Consider the following 23,874-nt stretch of genomic DNA (forward strand, 5'->3'; position numbering starts at 1 on the left):
ATGGAGAATATAGAAGTAGGGAAGGACGCTTCCAAGTTTGAGCCTAGATTCTTTAAACACACTATCTCAAGCCCTATTCTCTAGCATGTGAGAGCAGGGCGGAACTAGCAAGCGGTTTGGGGGCTTTACCCCACAAGCCTCAAAATATATATATATATATATTAAAAAAAGAAATTTCTATAATTATTTTAAAACAAGGAAGGAAAACAAGAAAAGTCAAGAACCAAGGGGGTCATTTTGTCTCGGCGGCGGAGCCAATTTTTACTTTTTATTGGGGTAGAATTAAAATAGAAAAAAATATAAAAAAGTTCTACAAACTATCAGCTGTTTTCAATAGAACCCCCAATATTTAAAAGGTACTAGACGTCGAGTAAAGTCTCTATCATCTCCAAAAGCGGGGTGGTTAGGTTCGAGTCTTCATCGATCGGGTGGTCAGACGCAATCTAATAGTATATATTGAAGAGTGAGAAGTAGCATCACAAACTACCAAAATGTATTAAAAATGCCACTTATTTTTTATATTCCTATAGTACCCCTATTCTTTTAACAAATAAAATAATTAAATAATTGTAAAAAAAAAAATCAAACAATTTTTTAAAAATACAAGAAAACCAATGGGCGAATAAAAAAAGAAAAGAAAGTTTTTTGGAATAAATAATAAATAATTAGTCACTGTAGTTGGCCTAAACTATAAATTGCTTCGTGTTGTATTAAAGTAAAATCAAAAGTACGATTCTTGAGATATTTCTAAAAAAAAAAAAAAAAGGGTACTAAAGTAGCTAATCAAACTACCAAATTGATTTTACTTTAGTACGACATGAAACAATTTGTAATGTAGGCCAACTATAGTGACTAATTATTTATTTATTCCAAAAAAACATCTTTTTTTTTTTTTTTTTTTTTTTTACAATTATTTTACTATTTTATTTGTTAAAAGAATATGGGTATTATAAGAATATAAAAAAATAAGTGGCCTTTTGATAATTTTTGATAGTTTGGGGGGCTACTTTAGTACCTTTTGAACATTGAGAGGCTCTATTGAATGGCTGGTAGTTTGAGGGGTCTTTTTATATTTTTCCCATTAAAATAATAAAATGTAATGACAAGATAATATATATATATATATATATATATATATATATATATATATATATATATATTCTCTTTATATGGTATTTTTTTGGGTTAAATATACTTAAGACTAAGGCGGGCAATTTAACTCGCAACTCGCGAACTCAACACAAACACAACACGTAATTTTTGGTCTAGGGTTTATGTTAAACAGGTTTGGGTCATAAACAAGTGATCCGTTTATGACCCGTTTAATAAACATGTCACACAGGTCAACCTGTGGGTTTGCGAGTTGACCCGTTTATATAATTTATTTTTATTTTTATTTTTTAAAGTAAAATTTAAGTTTAACTGGCAATTAAACCCCGACACGTAGTTTTAGGGTTATGATTTAGGTTAAACAGGTTCGGGTTAACATAAATGGTTTTGCGGGTTAACCGGGTCGACACGAAGATGACACGTGAACCCGTTTTGCTATCCCTACTTAAGACCCTTAAACTATTAGTCATTTTCAAAAAAGTCCCACAAACTATCGGATGCAACACTTAGATACATCAAACTACAACTTTGTTGCAATTAAGCTACTTTTTTGTCATTCTTCCAAAAATATCCATATCAATGCTAAAGGATTTATATGCATAATTTGGATACAAAATTGAACAAAGTGTCAAAAGTTTCATTGCCCCTTCATCAAACCTACTATCAAGCTCTTGCAATTGAGAGTATATGATCTCTTTGATGATGACCCCGACCTTTAAAATAACAAATACTCAAATCTGGAATGTCAATTTTAAATTGCTTCGAGAAAGAGACTACTTTCTCTAGAAAATTATCCTAATTTTCATTTCTCAACAATTTTGAATGAGTGCTTTTGTATTAGAATATAACTACATACCATTCAAGATTTTTAAACTACCACTTATCCTAAAATCTTAAGCTAATAGGAAGAGGTAAATTTAATCGCTTACTCACTACTTTAATACTCTTCTTCACGTGTGGGCTCAAACTCCCTTTTTAATAGGTAGGCCCAACACGTGGAATATTTAATTTAAATAGGAGGTAGGTGACAAAGTTAAGGTTTGATCCCAGGAATTTTAGCTCTGATACCATATTACATTACCGATTGTCACAAAAGCTTAAGCTAATAGGAATATGTAAATTTAATCACTCAATCATTACTTTAACAAAGATATCTTGAAATTTTTGCTGTAAATGTCGACAAAGGCTGTCAGTAATATCCATGATTTCCTACATTAAATGTAAGATGAATATGAATTGGAAGGATGCAATCATATTTTTAAGTAGCATTAACATCCTCATGTTGAGAGTAAGTGGATTCTCTTTTTATAATATTTTCAAGCACTGAAGAAATAGCTCTAAACTTCTTTACTAGGCTATAAATAAAATGAAAATGAGAATCCCAATGAGAATCACTAGCTCGTTGCAAAGCGACAATTTTTTTATTAGCTCATTTTTTCAGTTTTAAGTTCATTAATAGCTAGCACATAGACGATTTCTACTGCTTGAGTAGCTTGTAGTTCATCATGAAGTTTACATGAAGAACCAACTACATCGATAATGAAATTCAAATTTGAGAAGAACTCATTAACAAAAACTACCTCTCAAGATGCAGTAATTTATGTTAATTGTAATCGATGAGCAAAGTAATTAACATAGAATGCACAATAACAACCATTAAGAAATAATGTGTGCAATCATTTCTATTTACAAGGCATATTGCTAGCACCATTATACCATTGTCTACAAATATTTTCGATATCAAGACAATGCCAATAAAGAACAACATATATTTCATTCTTTAGGTCAACGCCGATCTATCTTTAACATGGACAAGATCAAAGAAGCATTCTTGTATAAAACAACATTTGTCAACAAATCTCAAAACAATAACCATTTGTTATTTTTTGGACTCATCTGATACCTCATCAACAATAATGCAAAATTTTGAATCACCAATTTCTTCACAAACGTATTATACTTGTCAAGACATGTAAAATATCTTTTTGGACATGCTGTGAAATATATTTAACATTTTGTGGAGTATTTTCTAAGACAAGCTCAATAACATTCTCGTTATACATGGATATTAGTTTGATCATGTAGTGTCCCGGGTAATTACTAGACTATGATTAGCTTAGTCAAAGGATTAGCAGGGTTCTCAGTACATTAGGACTCGTTTGGGGACATTTTGAGAGTTTTTCAACACCGGTCAAACGTTCGCCAGAAGAATCGTCGAACGTTCGCAAGCAAAACCAAGAAACCACTGGATAAAAAGTACACCGAATGTTCGCGGGGGACCACATCGAAAATTCGTTGACTCAACTTTGACCCAGTGGGTAATGACCGAACATTTGCTTGCAACTTTGAACCACTGTACACATAGTACACCGAACGTTTGACCGTGGACCATTGAACGTTCCCTGCATTGCAGAGTGTCACAACAACAGCCCCAGCTTTTTTTAAGTATATTTAAACCCCCTCCCACGCCCTTCATAACTTCATTCTGCCTTCTAAGCCCTAGAGAAACATTACTTGAGTGTTTGGTGAGGTTTGAGAGAGGATGAGAGCTTTTCTCGGAAGGTTTTGCTCAAGAGAGGTATTCTTCTTGACCAACTTCATGTTTTATATAGTTGTTACTCTGCTTAGATTTTATTCTATGGTTTGGTTGGAGTTTTTGAGGTTATAATGTCTTTCTAGGTTTTAACTTTGATTTTAGCATGATTTAGTGTTTTATTATCATTTTGCGTATTTCTTGATGCATGGTGATGTTGTTTTGGGCTAGGATATGTTAGAAATCATTTTTGTAGCCTTGGAACGAGTTTAGAAATGCTTAGAAGCCTGTTGGACCAAAATGGGATTTCTACTTGAACATTCGGCCTCAAGCTTGAATATTCGCTCATTTTAGTCAAACGTTTAGACAACAACTGCTGTTTTTAAAGTTTTAGGATTAGGGTTCGTTTTAGCTCAAACATAGAATTGACACTAGGCTTTTCACAGATTTGGAGAGTTTGAAACTACCGGAGAGACCTTTGGAAGAGCTTTATGACCAGGGTGAGTACAAACTCACATGATACTAGCTGTTATTTTTTCCACATTTTGTGTACCAAACATGCATTTTTTCAACTCATGAAACAATTTTTTTTGCTATGCTATGAACTCTACATTTTTGTGAAAATGTGCTCCTTAAACAAGATAATAAACATGATGAGATTGTAAGAGCATGCATGTAAAAAATGGATAGATTAATTGCATCGTATGACATGGTACACCAGTACGTGCGGGATAACGGCCATGAGCTTACTATACATGTTAACTCTATAGTCAAATGTGTGTGGTTGTATTATATGGGCATTGGATACAATAGTTGTTTCGTGATCGGCGCAAGCCTTAATTGGCGGGTTACTATAGGACGTACATCATTAGTAGTGTGGGCCACCTAAGGTTTGACTCGGCCGTGCTACTAGTGTTATGGATGGTAGCGTACAATGACCGGGGCACCGACATTGTATTATAGGTCTATCGGGACAGCGCCAACCCTGTTGAGAATGAGTAATATCTCGACTAGACCATACAGTTAACCTATCATTGATTACCATAAATTATAGCATGTATTATATTCATACTGCATTCATAAATAACTGTAATGTCACAATGCTGCATAATTTATTAACAACTGAGTTCACCATTAAAATGACATAAGTACCTACCATGTGCATTTTTACTCACTAAGTCTTTAGACTTACCCTTGTATTAATTTCTTCTCAATTTTGTATAAATTGCTTGGTTTAGCTAGCATAGCTGAAGATGGATATGGGGAACCATTTGGTAGTTATGAAGGACCTACTTCGGATAAGTTTTGAGGGCTTGGACCTAGTGTGGCTCAAGAACATGTGGGATGTGAATGAGTTCGTTTGTGGGGAGTTGCTGGAGATAGTCTTCATGCTTTATTTAGTTAAATGTAAGGTTTAGTATTCAGAACAATTATCCTGGCTTGTACTATTATTTTGATGATCGGTCTTTGACCGATGCATTTGGATATCCAGTTATGTTATGATGCTTTATGTTTACTCTGCTTATTATGGTTATGATTAGGATTAGGATTCTTGAGTCTTGTTCCAAGAGGAATAAGGTTGAGAGGCGAACCATAGGGTCAATTACCAGTTAATTGATTTCCACTGGGCATTATAGATTAACTCAAGGAAATTGCCATGCTTTTGCGAATTCAGGATTCTCATCATGACAACTAAGAGCACATATTTTATAGGCTAAATACTGAATATAATTGATTGAAGTATTCAATCACAATTGATTGTTCAATTTTTGTTTTGAGATTTACTTATCTATCACCTTATCAATATGTTGAGATTGGTTCATCAAAGCTTCACAACACTTAATTCCTATATGGACCAAAATAGCATAATTAATACATCACTAACCTTCTTTAAATTACGAAATCTTTCAATAGTAAATGCATTAGCTTTAGGTCGAAATCTCTAGCTTTTATTTATTTTTTATTTTTTATTTTTTTTTCCAGTTCCTGAAAATGGATATCCATAACTGTCATAAGGAGTGAGTCTATATGGACTAGCTTTAAGATAAGCATGTCTAATTTCATCTTATTGATTAACTAGATATTTCCATATTTGAGGACGCAACCCTGAATCACATTATAGAGTAAAAATTTCAACTCACTCAACTTCTAGAAATTCTATTCGTGGCATCTTAGAAGCGCATTGCTCATGAGTTGAAGTTTGAGGATTATATATCGAGAAAGACATTTTAGAATTTGAATAAGCAATTTTTTTTTCTTAAAAAAAATGCATAAATTGTTTTTGTCTTGCACATGATGTACTAAGAGTCACGGGAACTCACGTACGTACGTATGTACGTACTCCATCTATGTGTGCACGTGTGAAAGACACAGAGAGAAAAAGAAAAAGAAAGAGAGAGAGAGAGATTATGGTAAACTAAACGAAATTAATTAATAAACTTCTTAAATTCGAAATTATTGAAGTATATCGATTTGATGATATATAACGAAGAAGATGAAGGAAACATCCCATTGTTATTTTGATACAAATTGACATACGTCCTGCAAACAACACTATTACCATTACATTATTATTATAAACCTTTTGTTTTATTCAAAAAAGAAATACCAAAACAAGTGCAGGCAATAATTAACTGAAAAAGAGTAAAACGACGTAGTTTTCTAGGTGGCACATTTGAATCCTTCCGGCGGAGTTTTGCCACAGTCAAGGAGGACCTGAAGGGCAATTGGGAATATGATGTTGATATTTAGAAGCTTAGCCTTAATGGTGGTGCAAAGGCAAACGGCGGCGTCCAAGTCCACTAGTCCTTGCAGCACGGGACAACATGTGTCTTTTGCGCTGCTGCCAATCCCTATGTGCACAAGGCCACCTAGCAAGTCCACGCACGCACCTAGCTTGAGAGTATCAATGGGACATGTGCCTCCTATTGGTGGTGTTGGTGATGGCACGATAGGTGGTGACAATGGCGGTGGTTTAGGCACCACTGGTACTGGTGTAGGTGGTGGCTTTGGCACCACCGGTACTGGTGTAGGTGTTGGTGTTGGTGGTGGTAGCACTGGTGGCAATGGCGGTGGTTTAGGCACCACTGGTACTGGTGTAGGTGTTGGTGGCGGTTTGGGCTCCACCGGTACTGGTGTAGGTGTTGGTGGTGGTAGCACTGGTGGCAATGGTGGTGGTTTAGGCACCACTGGTATTGGTGTAGGTGTTGGTGGTGGCTTGGGCACTACCGGTACTGGTGTTGGTGTTGGCATTGGTGGTGGTAGCACTGGTGGCAATGGTGGTGGTTTAGGCACAATTGGTACTGGTGTAGGTGTTGGTGGCGGTTTGGGCTCCACCGGTACTGGTGTAGGTGTTGGTATTGGTGGTGGCAGCACTGGTGGCAATGGCGGTGGTTTAGGCACCACTGGTACTGGTGTAGGTGTTGGTGGCGGTTTGGGCTCCACCGGTACTGGTGTAGGTGTTGGTGGTGGTAGCACTGGTGGCAATGGTGGTGGTTTAGGCACTACTGGTACTGGTGTAGGTGTTGGTGGTGGCTTGGGCACTACTGGTACTGGTGTTGGTGTTGGCATTGGTGGTGGTAGCACTGGTGGCAAGGGTGGTGGTTTAGGCACCACTGGTACTGGTGTAGGTGTTGGTGGCGGTTTGGGCTCCACTGGTACTGGTGTAGGTGTTGGTGGTGGTAGCACTGGTGGCAATGGTGGTGGTTTAGGCACCACTGGTACTGGTGTAGGTGTTGGTGGTGGCTTGGGCACTACTGGTACTGGTGTTGGTGTTGGCATTGGTGGTGGTAGCACTGGTGGCAATGGTGGTGGTTTAGGCACCACTGGTATTGGTGTAGGTGTTGGTGGCGGTTTGGGCTCCACCGGTACTGGTGTAGGTGTTGGTGGTGGCAGCACTGGTGGCAATGGCGGTGGTTTAGGCACCACTGGTACTGGTGTAGGTGGCGGCTTCGGCACCACCGGTACAGGTGTAGGTGTTGGTGTTGGTGGTGGTAGCACTGGTGGCAATGGTGGTGGTTTAGGCACCACTGGTACTGGTGTAGGTGTTGGTGGCGGTTTGGGCTCCACTGGTACTGGTGTAGGTGTTGGTATTGGTGGTGGTAACACTGGTGGCAATGGCGGTGGTTTAGGCACCACTGGTACTGGTGTAGGTGTTGGTGGTGGTTTGGGCTCCACCGGTACTGGTGTAGGTGTTGGTATTGGTGGTGGTAACACTGGTGGCAATGGCGGTGGTTTAGGCACCACTGGTACTGGTGTAGGTGTTGGTGGTGGTTTGGGCTCCACCGGTACTGGTGTAGGTGTTGGTATTGGTGGTGGTAACACTGGTGGCAATGGCGGTGGTTTAGGCACCACTGGTACGGGTGTAGGTGTTGGTGGTGGCTTGGGCACCACCGGTACTGGTGTAGGTGCTGGTATTGGTGGTGGTAGCACTGGTGGCAATGGTGGTGGTTTAGGCACCACTGGTACTGGTGTAGGTGTTGGTGGCGGCTTGGGCACCACCGGTACTGGTGTAGGTGTTGGTGGTGGTTTGGGCTCCACCGGTACTGGTGTAGGTGTTGGTATTGGTGGTGGTAGCACTGGTGGCAATGGCGGTGGTTTAGGCACCACTGGTACTGGTGTAGGTGTTGGTGTTGGTGGCGGCTTCGGCACCACCGGTACTGGTGTAGGTGTTGGTGTTGGTGGTGGTAGCACTGGTGGCAATGGCGGTGGTTTAGGCACCACTGGTACTGGTGTAGGTGTTGGTGGCGGTTTGGGCTCCACCGGTACTGGTGTAGGTGTTGGTATTGGTGGTGGTAGCACTGGTGGCAATGGCGGTGGTTTAGGCACCACTGGTACTGGTGTAGGTGTTGGTGTTGGTGGTGGCTTCGGCACCACCGGTACTGGTGTAGGTGTTGGTGTTGGTGGTGGTAGTACCGGTGGCAACGGCGGTGGTTTAGGCACCACCGGTGGAAGTGGCGGAATAATAACTGGTGGCTTGGGCACATAAGGTGGTGGGTATACAATGGGAGGTTTAACAATTGGTGGGTTGGGTACATGAGGTGGTGGGCATACAATGGGAGGAGGCTTTACAATTGGCGGGTTGGGCACATATGGTGGTGGGTATACAATGGGAGGCCTCATAATTGGTGGTTTGGGTGGAGAAACATGAGGTGGATGGGGCGGCTTGATGGGAGGCTTCGGCGGCTGAACATGAGGCGGATGGGGCGGCTTGATTGGCGGCTTCGGCGGTTGAACATGAGGTGGATGGGGCGGCTTGACAGGCGGTTTCGGTGGATTAACGTGGGGCGGATGGGGTGGTTTCAAAGGAGGAATGGGTGGCTTAATATGTGGGGGATAGGGTGGCAAAGGATGAAAGGGAGGGTGTTTGCGTGGGTATTCTGGAGGAGGGTAGTAGGGTGAAGCAAGGGAGGTGGCGAGCAAAGTAACCAAGTTTAGTAGGAATAAGAGATTAGAGAGACCATGGCTCCCCATCTTGAAGTTATTTCACTGAGAATTGAGTGAATGAAGTCTCATGTCATGCTTTACCCTTCTTTTATAGAGAGAACAATCGACAATTGATTGGATGGATACTTTTGTGGGTCATGCAACTATTCTTTTTATTTGACCACTAGTGGTAGTGGTTTAGTGGTCTTAAGGAGATTTTCATGAGGTCTACATATATTAGGGCGTGGGTTCAAATCTCAATAATGAAGAATTACTCAAACAAACTTGATTAGTATTAGCCGTCTTAGAAATTCACTGATGTTCTGGTGGAGTTGAGTCAGACTATGATTCAATTGTCTTAAGAGAGTACCTGTGGTTCCCGTCATCTAAGCTCCTCCTAAGCAATTCATAATGGGTAGGTGTTACCATGATAACGCTCAAGTAGAGTAGTCATAGTTAGTTGCCTTCTCCTACCCTTTTGAATAGAAAAAAAAAAAAAAAAAAAAAAAAATTTTCTTTTTATTTAACTTTGTAGCCCCATTTCTCTCTTTTCCGGTTTTTTTTTTTTTTTTTTTTTTTTTTTTAATATCAACTAGAAAAAAACATAAAATTCATAGCCAAAGAGCCAGAGATAAATGGGTTTCAGCAATTATTTTAAATAGGGTACTCATTTTTCTCAATATTACCTTAAAAAATAAAAATTGTGGTCGTAAAATAACACAATGGGGGTCTTTGTCTTTATTTTTTGAATTTAGAGGCCAAGACGGATTCTTTTTTTGGATTGCGTAATCAAGTTGGAATGGGTACGACAATGTTTTGTGTAAAAAAAATAAAAATAAAACTGTAGGTGGAAAAGGAATAAAGAAAACGCGGTTTGTAGCAGCAGACGTTTTATCACGTAGTGACTGTAGAGCCCGTGATTGGGGTTATCATGCATATAGGCCGCATCAGGGCCTGTGGTGGGGGCAGTGGCCCCACAAGCCTTTCAATATATATATTTTTTTTTACACATTTGTCATTTTAAAAAAAAAAACCTTTTAAGAGAGGCCCACTTGGTCTTTTGAAAATCAAAGTATTTTTTTTTTTTTTCCTTACTCTAAAGTTTTTTTTATCGACTTATTGGGAGCAATCTTCTTTTCTCTAGTGAGTAAATAAGGCAAAATGATGTATTATTTTGGTTGCATTACCCATGAAGCACTATTTGCTACTCAGATAATATTATAAGATTCATATAAAATCAGCTTGTAGAAAATTTCGAAAGATATAAAAAATAAAAATAAAAATATAAAAAAATTATTGGATAGTGTTCATAATCGAAGCAGAAAAGTTGGGTTGTGTGTGTTTGTTTTTACTCTATGATTGTTTATTTATTGTTTATCGATGGTTGTTTCTTATGTAATTGTAATTTTAAAATTTAGGTTCTTAAATCACATTTCAAAAAATAATAAACTGTTAGATTTTAATGACGAAACTTCAAATCTTAAAGGGTTGCTAAATAATGTCTTTCTAAAACTCTAGTTGTAAAAACCTAACCGTTGTAGTTAAAAAATATTTATTTTTTTATTTTAATTTTTTTATTATATTTTTAGTTTGGCCCTTACAATATAAATTTTTGGCCCTCACTCATAAAAGGATAAAACTATCCTCACATTTCATCCATTGCTTAGTAATGAGTAATGTTATAAGTTCTTCTTAAATCTCTAAAAAATTGATATGGCTATTAAAATTATTATTGGGCTTGTGATTAATTATTATTAAATTTTGATTAAATGATAATTTTAATACTTACATTATTCTTGAAGAGACTAAAAAAAAAAAAAAATACAAAAAAGACTTTTAAAATTACTCTACGTAATGATTCTAAGTTTTCGCTTCTACTCCACTCCACCTCTCTAGTCAAGATGTCGGCCACTTTTATGGCAACTATTTCATTTTAAACTAATTTTGAAAATCATTGTGAATGTACGTCAGTAATGATATATATCATATTTATTATTATTATTATTATTATTATTTTTAACGTTTAGATGTTTATTCCTATATATTTTTGTTGACTTGACGTGCTCTATCTACTTTTAATTTTTTTTCTTCTTATTTTTCTTCTTATTATTATTATTATTTTAAATATCAATGGTTGATAGAAGATGCCAATTACTCAGTGGAAATGAAGGGTGTACAAGCTTTACAATATCTGCAACACATCTGAAAAACGTATATATTCATTTTAGATATATGTATTCACGTCATGTTTTTCCTAACCGCATTTGTGCAGTTATTGCGGTTATTATTTACTATGAGCATATTAGGTAATAGGATTTTTGTGCTTATTTTATTCTTTTTGGCTTCTTTGGGTCTCTATTATGTCTTATTTTAAGCGATTTTAAAAATAATTTGGTTCGTTTTTATTGTTTTTGGCCTGTTTTAATTTTTTTAAGCCTTAATGTTTTGAAAATATATTGATTTTACATTAGTTTTGAAAATAATGTAAACATAATATATACCTAATTCAAAACAACCTCATTTTGGTAAATTTATTAAAATAATGAAAAAAATTAAACCAGACTCCAAACACACCTAAAAAATTAACAACCATAACCAAACTCAGTCATGCAACAAATTAACGAGTAAAAATTATGCAGCAGTGAAATAAAATCAAGCCACAAAATATCAATTACCATACAATAACCATAAGGATTTTGGTGATGGAGTGGAAACTTTATGAAGAATGATTCAAAAGTAAAATCACTCTAGTGCAGCCAAATCTAGAAAATCAATCTATTATAAAATAAGGAAAAATTACAAGTTGTTCACACTAACTAAAAACCTAACATATAATATATAATTATATATAGAGGGTATGCGGATGCGGTTATTAAGTGCATTCGCATGCTTTAAAACAGCTATTTGCATCTGCATTTGCGGATAGTGGTTTTTGCTAACTGCATCCTTATGTACGGATAGTGGATAACGGATGGTGGATAACAGATAGTTGCGAATAGCGGTTTATGATTATTAATATCCGCCTGCATGAACATCCCGATGGACACCATAATGTAAAGAAGCATTTCTCATCTTATAATGTTGAGTGTTTTTTTTTTTTTTTTAACAAGAGTAATGCTAAAAATTACATTTTTATCTTATAATTATGCTTCCCAACCAACCCTTGGATCAATCCTAATTAAAAAAGAAAAAAAGAAAATCCAACGATTGTTTGAAAGTGTCACATCAGCGTTGTAGGATATGTGTGAGATAAAAATGCGGTATATACCATTTCTTTTTTAAAGGATAAATGCAAAATTAGTCCCTGTGATTGGCTTAAATTATAAATAGTTCACTGTGGTATCAAAATGAACTCAAAGCTCCCTATGGTATGCCAAAAAAAAATTAAGTCATTGGAGTCAAATTCCGTTAAAATATTTGATGGATTCCGTTAAGTGCCACGTCAACGCTAATAAAATAATGACATATGTTACTCTTGATAAAAAAATATAAATATATTAAAAAAATAAATATATAAAACTAAAAAATTAAAAAACTAAAAATTTAGTTTTTATATTTTATATTTTTTTTATTTTTTATTTATTAAAGAAGAAAAAAAGAAAAGGGGATGGCTGCCGGTTGGCCAACCACCCCTTTTGGGGCAACCACCCTAGAGCTAGGCTGCAACCTAAACTTGACGTCGACCTCACCAACCTGACATCCTCCCTTGCCAGTGAGAGAAAGGCATTATGACTACTTACATTTTCTGGTTCTAGATCTAAACTGTAACCCTAGTCGTTGGATTCTCAATGTCATTCTATCGGTTGCACTGGATCTTGTTTTGTTGTCTGTTGGGTTCTCAAATGGATTCAAAGGCTGCCTTTCCTCCATATCCAAATCGTTAACACTAATAAAATGAAGAATTATATCCTTAAAAATACTACTCTTCAGTACTCTGTTCACTTGTTTAAATCCAAACTTGTTCGTTGACGTGGGTGATTCTAAGCTCAGAAGCTATGGGGTTCTTGTTCAAAGAGGCGCTCAAGATGTAGTGCAATCCAAATAAGCGCTCCTATGCTGTGTTCTGGAAGTGGCCGAGGGTGGCGCACAAGCCACCCCTACCACATCTGTGGCCAAACCCTCAAAGGGGTGGCTGCCCAATCGACAGCCACAACTTTTATTTTATTTTTTTAACCAAAAAATAATAATTTAGTTTTTTAGTTTTTTGAGTTTCATATATTTTATATTTTTAATATATTTATATATTTTTTTATTAAGAGAGACACATGTCATTATTTTATTAGCGCTTAATATGGCACTTAACGGAATCCGTCAAATATTTCAACGGAATTTGACCCTAGAGAGTAAATTGCTTTTTTGGCATACCCAGAATCCTTTGAGTTCATTTTGATACTATAAAGAGCGATTTGTAATTTAAGTCAACCACAAAGGCTAATTTTGCATTCTATCCCCATTTTTTAACAATAACTGATCCAAGGAGTTTGATTGAGAGTGCCATGTAAGTATTGTGGGATAATTGAGAAATAAAAATGTAATTTTTAACATTACTGATCATATATTTCTTCTCAGAATATATGGATTCACAACAATTACCTGCTAAATTTATTAGTGATTTGGCTAAAATTTGAACAATTAATTACTAGTAACTTGAGCAACTAATAGTTAGAAATTCCTATCCCTCACAGAAACCCAAAATCACATCTAAATAACCCAAAGTACAAGTTCCATAAATTGACTTATCAAAGTGTTGATGCATACCCTAATAATGATCAGTGAAGGGATTGATAATGCCAAAGTACAACAAAACAAAAGCTTATTTAGCAACTATCTTTATCAATCTATTCAAGTTCATCGTATTGAGTAGCGTAACCCTTAAGTATTAGGCATGCGCGCAGTCACACTCTTATTTCTTAGTGTCTTTTTCTTGGCTTCATTAAATATCATGCTGATGGTGGGCTAACCCTTCTTCTATAAAAATCCATTTCTTTCCAAGAGTTGAACTAATTAAAATTTTTCCAATAAAAAATCATGAGGTGGGCAAAATCCCTGACAATTGACTTCACTTGAAGAAATAGACAGATCTCAACCTAACAAGGTCAATTACTGTCATCCATTTTCCATAGTAAGTTTTTGGAAAAACTTCATTTATACCCATCGAAGAATAAATCGTTCTGTAATATAATTATAACTTAAATTATAATTTAAAAATTTGTAATGTCGGTATTTAATATTTTGGCCTCTTTTAATTTCACAATTTTTTTTTGTTAAAAAAAGAAAAAGTGTTGGATGACTCACACATGGCCAACTATGGATTTCGATTTTGGACTGAGGTCGTGGGTCACTTGAATTTTTACCTTTTTTTTTTTTTTTTTGGTTAAAAAAAGATAAAGAAAAAAAAGAGAGGAAATAAAAGCCCTAATTTAGGATTAGGTTTCAAATTAATGTCTCTTGCAATTCAAAAACTTTAGACCATTCATTCAAAATGAACAATTTTAATTTAGTCACATAAGTAATAAAATAATGAGAAAACAAAAAGAATTAAAAGAAGTTGATGGGTAGCTGAACTACCCCTTAATGTGTTCGACCACCCCCTCACCCTAAGGCGGTAATGACAACCCAAAATGTGGTTGGGGTAGATTGAGCACCCCCTCAAAACGTTAGGGCGTGCGACTAGCCCCATTTGTGTTGGGGGGTGGGGGGTTGGATGCTAGGCAAAATTAAGATTATTTTCACAATGTATGAAAATAAGCATGAGTTAAAAATCGAAGACTATAAGTAGTTTAAGATATAATCATCATTTAGACACATTTATGAAATTTTTATTGTTTTATGAGAATTAAGAGCTGTAGTGTATTTGTATTGAGTTATGGAATAAGTTAATTTTTTTTGCTACTGTTGCTTCCGTGAGATGTTTAATTGTTTATTATATGTTACTTTCTGCTGAGTAATTAAAAGTTGGTGTAATTAGTAGTGCCCTTGGTTAGTAATTAATATAGAGATTGAATAATGCTATAATTTTCTCTTGTGTATTTCTTGTATCACTCTAAAAATTAGATAGCTTTAAAAATCACAATTTGATCAAAATTTAATAGTTATTAATCACAAGTCCAATGATCATTTTAAAAGTCGCATCATCTTTGGAGTGACGCTACAGACACACCAGAAGAACTCCTGCCATTACTCTATAGAAATTAGATTTTTGCCGGGAAGGGGAGCGTTACAAAAGGCTCAATTAAAGTTCAAATATAAATACTCATGAACAAATTTTATCCATTCTCTATTGGAATTATATCCCAAAGACAAGACAAATAACACAAAAATGCAAAAACTAGAAAAAAAGAAAGTGAAAAAGAAAAGAGGAAAAATCATATTTGACCCCTAAGTTTTCATTTGATATGGATTTAGTCATTGTGTTTGTTTTCAATATCAAGAACAAAGTCCTTAGGTTTTGCCCCAAGTTTTAAATTGGTTCCTTTATTACTTTACCGTCAAAGTTGGCGATTTTATATTTGTCATGTGTGTCTCATTTGACACGGCAGGGTTCATCTCACCTTCAAAGTTAACGGATTTTCCTCTAATGCTACAAATCTAGAAGATTAGGATGACAAAGAATATGATTTTTTTTTTTTCTAGAGTTGGGTTTTTGTCTTGTTTTTTGTTTTTGTTTTTTTTTTCTATGGAAGACTTGTTTTTTTTTTGTCTCTTGTAGATTAGGATGACAAAGATATATATGGCTTTGATGTTGTTTGTTAATATGAACGCTGGTGTGTCAATTAAGAGACATGTGATATATGAGAAACCATTCATTTTGACGAAAAAATAATAGAGGAATGTATTTAAAATTTTCCACAAAACCTAAGGATTGTACTCATAAAATTAAAAATCCAAGGATTAAATTTACATCAGATAAAAACTTTAAGAGCTAAATAGGATTTTTTCTAAGAGAAAAAATAGAAAAACCCAAAAAGAGATGTAGGTTGAAGGAGTTGGTGGGCCACCTACCCCAAATCTTTGAGAGGGTGGCATGGGCCCCCTAATCTTTTGAAAGGTCGACCTCAACACTAACCCTTTATTTGACGTTTGCGAAGGGTGGTAGACTCGACCCTCCAAAACAGGGGTGGAGAAGAGTGGGTGGCCACCACCCCTTGCAGATTTTGGAAGGGTGGAAGCTGCCATCCCTAGCAAATTTGTAAGCTACAAGGTAGAGGACAACATGTCTCTCCACCCCTTTGGCCTCTTTCATTAAACAAGCAAGTCTATTAAAATGTTTTAGGTAATTTGGATGGCATGATTTATTTGACAAAATTTTCATCTACATGATTTTAGTTTGTCTTTGGCAAAATTGAAAACTCAGGAAGTTTTTGGATAATGAGTAAAAGCATAGGTTGCAGTTAGGGACGAAGCCATAAATTTTTATCGAAAGGGGTCAAAACATGAATAAGAAATAGAAAAAATGAAAATCAGACCATATCGTTTACCTGATTTGCAATTAGCTCCATGTGGTATCAAAAGAGTTATTAATGCTGTAGTGCCGTTTTTATTGTAGGCGCACTACCCAAAACTCTTGTAGTTCAAAACTGTACCGTTTTGAACTACAACATCTATGTGGTAGTTTTCACTACCGCATAGAAGCCGAATACCAAAATGAATACAAAGGTCCTTAATGTATGCCAAAAAAATAATTTACTCACTATAGTCAAATTTTGTCAACTTAAACAAATTTCAACAGTGTTGCACGTCAAAGCCAATAAAAATGTGACATGTCTTATTTAAGTCAGTGTCACACTAACCGAATCTATTAAGTCAGTCAACAAAATTTGATTGTAGGGAATAAATTATTTTTTTGGCACATACCTTATTAGGAACTTCTGAGTTCATTTTGATAATACTGGGAGCTAATTGTAATTTAAATAAACTACAATGACTGAATTTACATTTGTTTCCTTAAGAAATATGTTAAGATAGGGAGGCCAAAACATGAATGAGAAATATATTAAGATTAATGATTAAATTAATATAAAAAAAATAAAATCAGTATCCATTCAATGTTAAAAAAAAAAAAAAAAAAAAAAGAGAAGGGAAACAAGATAATTTTTTCTTAATATATTTCAAATTTCGTGATAAACACCGTCATCATCACTATACACCATATTATAAGTTGATAAATTTTATTTAGTATACTGTTATATGACATCTATACAATTGAGATGATGTAGTAGTGAAAATTAATCATTAATTTTTTCTTCTTATAAGTCCTTATTGATCTAAAAGTTGATTTTTACTACCATGTTATGTTATCCAAATTGTATGATAGTCGTATATATAATAAACAAAATGTTTATCCCCTTTGTCATAACCGTTGACAGCTGATAAGTAAAATGTTGAAGTATTGATTAAATGATTAAATTTACTTATTCCTATCAGCTTAAGTTTTTGAAATTTGGGATAAGTGGTGATTTAACATAGTATCATAGTCAAAAGTCTTGAATTCGAACGCTAACTCCATCATTCACCTCCCATGTAAATAAAATATTTCACATATTGGCAAAAGTTTGAGCGCACAAGTGAGGAAGTATGTTGAAATATTGATTAAATTATTAAATTTATTTCTTCATATATATATAGTTTAAGCTTTTAGGACAAATGATGATTTAATATAAAATAATGTATTGTAGGTAGTTGATGGCTTCATCTTTTTACTCCTGAGAAAATATACAAATCATAAACAAAAGATTACAAGGGAATCCTTACTATCAAGATTAAAATCAATTAAAAAAACAAAAGAGAGTAAAAATACCATAAAAAAATTGATTAAAAATTAGTACAAAAATTGTTTATGAGCTAAATTAGTATATGGAATTGTCTTGTTGTAGAAGTCATTTAACGACAAATGCTTTCTATCTCTCTTGAAAATGAAATGGGAAACTAAAGTTGGTCTGGTCTGGGTTTTGTTTTGTTTTGTTTTTGGGTATGTTCTGTGATGGAAAATATGGAGAGCTACTTGATAGGGTGCATAGTGTAAAAGATACGGGAAATGGCTAAGGGAAAGAAGGTGGGCTTCTTTTTGTCCTCTCCACTGTCTCTTTGCCTTTCAATTTGCAATTCAGAGTTTCACGTGTGCCAAGCTTATAATAAGGCCAACAGGCAAATTCTTTTAGGGCCAAGCTTTTGATACGAAGGACTCAAGCTTTAACGGATAGGTATAAAACTTCAAATACATTATATTCTTGTCTACTCGAAGGGATATTTCAAAAGGGAGGGATGGGGCATGGTCCATGCCAGTCCCCTCTCACTCTGTTTTTGTAAGGGACGGAGTCAAAATTTTTTATATGGAAGGGTTAAAGTATGAGCGGAAGTCAAACTTATTTTTGATAGGGCCAAACTTAACTTTTTAATTAATCCACATTTCCTATTAACAACAATGGATTGGAATGTTAAATGTTAGTATATTTACCCTTGTTATAATACTACCATGAACTCCACAAATTCAATGATGATTTTAAAAAGTGAAACGATGAAGGAAAGAAAAAAGATGGAAATGAATCATTTCTCATTTTCATAATATTTTCAGCATATTATCGTAATATTTTTTTTCCGTAGTTCTTTAGCTTGTCTTCTTCTGCATTATTTACACGGCATTTTTTATTGAACTAGAATTAATTCAAAAATCAGTGTTGTTCGATTAATGTTGGATAAAATATATCATAAGTTCTATTGAGCTAAATTAATTAAGCATATTGATTTGGTTTCTAAATTTGTTGATCAGAAAGTCTTACTTCAACAATATTGTCACTACCAACTATGTTTCCAAAAATAAAGATATATGGTGTATAATTTATTTTCTACTCAATTTCAGAATTAAAATTAAAAGATTGTAAGAGCTCTTTGGCTATGGGATATATGTGGAAATAACTACGATCAGGGACGGAACTACATATAGATGAAGGGGAGCTATGGCCTAGATTTTATTTTTTTATAAAGTTAAATATACATGTACTTTAAGGTTTAAAAAATTAGGATTTGACCCCTATCAAAATTAAGTGTAATTGTCTACAAGAGGTAGTTCAATCGGTTGGAGACCACGCCTTATAAAGCGGAGGTCTCTAGTTCGAATCTTCTTCCCCCCTCTTGTATGGACATGTCAAAAAAAAAAAAAAAAAAAAATTAAGTGTATTCGCCTGCTCATACTTTGGCCTCTAAATAAAAAATTATGATACCGTCCCTTTACCGTTGAATATCTTTGCCTTCCCTGTCAAGTCATATAAAATATTTCTATCCATTTGATTAAGTTTTTTTGTTCATTTCTTTTCCATTTTCACATTAGACCTAGAAGTTGGAGTGTAGTGTACCAATACAAGGTACAATTTGAGGAGAGAAACATTGTCACAGACACAGACACACATAAGAGGAAAAAAAAAAGGCACTGATAAGACTTACTCTATCTCAAGAATTTCACAGGGATATATATGGAAAGGGCAAAAATATTCTATATATATCGATATTGCAAGAACTCTAGCTATTACCAAATTCCCTGTCATACAAATCGGTCGGATCGATGTAGCCAAAGTATAGAAGCCTCTTAATTTGCATAATTCGTGAAAGACGAAAACATTTTGTCTGTAAAATGAAGTAATGTCCCCACTCTTTCCTCAATCAATTGCAGATAAAATGGCATTCATCAAAACCTGCCAAAATATATCATATAATGAATTATTAGTATCAACAATTACATGAAAGCACTTCATGAGAGGGGTGGGGTTGCGGGAGACTGGGAGAGTATATTATAGACATTGGAAGACTTGGTATATTTTAAGTTACTTCCCGTATTAGTCACTTCAAAAAACATGTCACTTATAAAATGAGTATGAAAAGCAACATTACTTTATATGTAGAGTTAAGAATAATTACATTGTACCAAAAAAGAGGAGTCTCAATAAGAACATCAATAATCACATATATTTTATTCCGAACCATCATGCCAGAGAGATCTGAAAGCTTAATGATATAGGTAAAGAATTACCAAATACTTTAAAGTATTTATGCTAATCTAGCATATCATAGCTAACACAAATGCTAGAGACTATTTCTTATTTGAAATAAATGAATCAATAGAGGGTCACCGCTTATCAGATACAAAATTCATGTAATTATTAAATTTTGCACCAGCTTTAATTCAATGGAGTACCTTCATAAGTTGATTATTTTTTATTTTTTATTTTATTTATTTATTTTTTTTTCCATTTTAATAAACGAAATTTTATATCATGTCTTAGAAAAAATCAAAAACTATGAATCAGAATTTAAGAACTTACAATGGAGCCAACAATTTTACTCAAGATCCTCGAAAATAAATTGTCACCAGCACACACCAACTAGGTGTCATGGACCCCAATAGATTTAGCATGCACACCACATTTCTTCTTCCTACCATGTGCTTACCTGCAAGAACCTTTAGTAAAGTAGTATTCTCTATACACAATTAGCAATGTCTATGTATTTTCTCCATGGTTGATAAAGCATGCCAATTACTAAGTGGAAATTAAGGTTGTACATGCTTAGCAATATCCGCATGCACATATGCAAAATGTAGACATTCATTTTCGATATACGCATCCACATCATGTAATTACCAACCACATCCATGTAGTTACTAAATGCGGTTATTATCCGCTATGAGCATATTAGGTAATAGGCTTTTTGTGCTTAATTTATTCTTTTTTGGCTTCTTTGGGTCTCTATTATGTCCTGTTTTAAATGATTGTGAAAATAATTTGGGCTGATTTTTTTTTTTATTTATTTATTGTTTTTCGCTTGTTTTAATTTTTTTAAGCCTTAATGTTTTGAAAATATATTGATTTCAAGTTACTTTTGAAAATAATGTAAACATAATATATACCTAATCCAAAAACAACCTTATTTTGGTGAATTTATTAAATATAATGAAAAAAAAAAAAACAAACTAACTAACAAACAAACTCAAACACACCTAGAAGGGAGGGTTGAATAGGTATTGACAATATAATGTAAAATTTAAAAATTAACAATCATTACCAAACTCAATCATGCAACAAATTAACCAGTAAAAATTCTGCAGCAGTGAAATAAAATCAAACCACAAAGTATCAATTACCACACAATCAACACAAATATTTTGGTGACGATTGATGAAGTGGAAACTTTTTGAAGAACGGGTCAAAGTAAAACTATTCTAGGGCAGCAAAATCTAGGAAATCAATATACTATAAAAGAATGAGAAAGTATAAGCTGTTCGCACTTACAAAACTTTTGTGGTTGATATACCTTTGTACTAGACAAGTCATCCGCTTTCCCACTAACACAGTAGTTCTCTCAAAACTTCTGGACAATTCTTCTATTTGATTTTCCTTACCAGAGCAATGATAGGTTTTAATTGTTATTGATGAACGGTTGTGGTTTACAACAAATACTCTAAGAGAGAAGCAATTGAAAGCACAAAAAGATGAGTTTTCTCTCTTAGCACATGAAGGAATAGACTTTTTTTTTCTTTTTTTTTTTCTTTGAAAATATTGCATCCAATACCTCCAAAATTCGTGCTCCAAAAGCCCTTAAATAAACTTGAGAAAGTAGCCCTAAAATTATAAAGGCAGTTCCCAAAACGTGTAGAATTTTTGACTTCTATTTACGGCCTGTTTTGATCTAGTGAACATTGGAATTAGAAATTTTTCATGAAATACAAAGTTGTATATTTTGCGTTCGCTTTCTACGCAATCAAGTTTGGCTTAATTGGAGCTCGAAATCAAAAGTTATGATCATTTTAGTCCGACTAGGTTAGTATTGACAATATACACAAACTCTAAGAAACTTGTCTTTGATCAACTTTTTCACTAACTTAACCTAAACTAAAACTTATAATATATTTTGACACTGAATTTTTCAACACTAAATACCTAATATACCTAATATATAATATATAATTATATATAAAGGGTATGCGAATGTGGTTATTAAGCGCATTCGCATGCTCTAAAACATCTATCTGCATCTGCATTTGCGGATAGTGGTTTTTGCTACCTGCATCCGCATGTGCGGATAGTGGATAACGGATGGTGGATAGTGTATTATGATGATTAATATCTACTTGCATGTACACCCCTAGTGGAGATGGACGCCAAAATGTAACGAAGCATTTCTCATCTTATAATGTTAATTTTTTTTAAAATTTTTAAAATTTTTAAAATTTTTAACAACAGTAATGCTAAAAACTACATTTTTTATCTCATAATTTTGCTTCTCAACCAATCCTTGGATCAATCCTTATTTAAAAAAAAAAAAAAATCCAACGGTTGTTTGAAAGTGTTAGGGGTGAAAATGCGGTTTTTATTAATCGCCTTCTAACCGCTAACCGCTAGTGGTTAGTGGGTTTTTTAAAACCGCTAACGGCTTTTTTTTTAATTTTATATATATATATATTACTTAAGCTAAAATGACATAGTTTTACCCTTCCATATATTCATCTCTTTCTCAAACCCTAAACCTATCTTCTCAATCACTCGAGACTCAGCCTCTACCTCTCACGCTTACGCTGTCACTCGTCGCTTGCCGACTCGCCTCGCGGTCTCTCGTCGCTCTCTTGGTAAGGAACCATCCTTGCCTCATCGTCTTTGATCTTGACTATACTCTTTGGCCCTTATACCGGAATCGATCTTTTCTCCCCTTTCCCACCTTTGCTCGTCGGCCTGAGTACGAAGACTAATGTGGTGTGCACTGGTTTTTCCCTTCGGCAGTCCGTTGGTGCTTAGCAAGGCGATTTGCAATTTTGTGTATTTTGGTGAAAGAAAGGGGGTCGTTTGGTTGCAGGCTCAATTTTGTGTATTTTGGTGAAAAAAAGCAGTTAGCTATTTCCGGATGGGGTTAATCGCTAACTAGGCGGTGACTAGGCAGTTGCGGTTAGTGGTTTTAGCCACTAATCACTAACCGCAACAGCCTCTTCAGGCATAAAAAGTTCCACATCAGCGTTGTAGGATATGTGTGGGATAAAAATACGATATATAACATTACTCTTTTAGAAATAATTGAGCAAAGGAGTTTGATTGAAAATGCCACATCAGTATTGTGAGATAATTGTTGAATAAAAATGTAATTTTTAATATTACTCATCATATATTTCTTCTCATAATATATGGATTTAGAACAATTAACTACCACATTTATTAGTGATTTGGTTAAAATTTGAACAATTAATTACTAGTAATTTGAACAAGTAATTGTTAGAAATTCCTATCCCTCACAAAACCCAAAATCAGATCTTGGTAACCCAAAGTACAAGTTCCATAAACTGACTTATCAAAAGTGTTGACGTATACCCTAATAATGATCACTGACTGGATTGATAATGCCAAAGTAGACCAAAACAAAAGATTATTTAGCAACTAGCTATCTCATGATATGTTCAAGTCCATCGTACTGAGTAGGCTAACCCTAAAATGTTAGGCAGTCACACTCATATTTCTTAGTGTCTTTTTCTTGGCTTCATTAAATATCATAGTGATGGTGAGCTAACCCTTCTTCTCCACAAATCCATTTCTTTCCAAGAGTCGAACTAATTAAAATTTTTCCAATAAAAAATCATGAGGAGGACAAAATCCGTGACGATTTACTTCAATTGAAGAAATAGACAGATTTCAACCTAACAAGGTCAATTGCTGTTATATATCCATTTATACTTCTAGAAAGTATAAGCGGTTTTCCAATTATAATCTCAAAATTTGTAATGTTGATATCATATTTTAGCTTGTTTTAATTTCACAATTTTGGTTTTGGTTAAAATG

At 34.7% G+C, this 23,874-nt stretch overlaps 1 protein-coding gene across 4 annotated transcripts; it reads left to right on the forward strand.

The window, feature by feature from the left end:
* The first annotated feature begins 6,392 nt into the window (after positions 1–6,392).
* LOC132180364 (uncharacterized) lies at positions 6,393–8,726 on the forward strand. 4 transcript variants are annotated; one of them, XM_088516421.1, is made up of 3 exons: positions 6,393–8,118; positions 8,158–8,190; positions 8,311–8,726. In XM_088516421.1, the coding sequence occupies exons 1-3, from the start codon at positions 6,408–6,410 to the stop codon at positions 8,628–8,630; spliced, it is 2,064 nt and encodes a 687-aa protein (XP_088372547.1). In that variant the 5' UTR covers positions 6,393–6,407; the 3' UTR covers positions 8,631–8,726. The 4 variants fall into 4 exon arrangements, with proteins under 4 accessions (XP_088372547.1, XP_059449139.2, XP_059449141.2 ...); XM_059593156.2 differs by having other exon boundaries at positions 6,393–8,493; positions 8,533–8,726; XM_059593158.2 differs by having other exon boundaries at positions 6,393–8,190.
* Positions 8,727–23,874: the final 15,148 nt, after the last annotated feature.

This window comes from Corylus avellana, chromosome 5 (genome assembly GCF_965113065.1).
Source record: "Corylus avellana chromosome 5, dhCorAvel1.hap1.2, whole genome shotgun sequence".
In the NCBI taxonomy this organism is placed as follows: domain Eukaryota; kingdom Viridiplantae; phylum Streptophyta; class Magnoliopsida; order Fagales; family Betulaceae; genus Corylus; species Corylus avellana.

Coding starts and splice junctions, on each gene's coding strand:
- LOC132180364 (XM_059593156.2), top strand. CDS start 6,408: ATGGTGGTGCAAAGGCAAACGGCGGCGTCCAAGTCCACTAGTCCTTGC. Junction 8,494..8,532: donor TGGTACTGGTGTAGGTGTTG/GTGTTGGTGGTG, acceptor GTACTGGTGTAG/GTGTTGGTGTTGGTGGTGGT.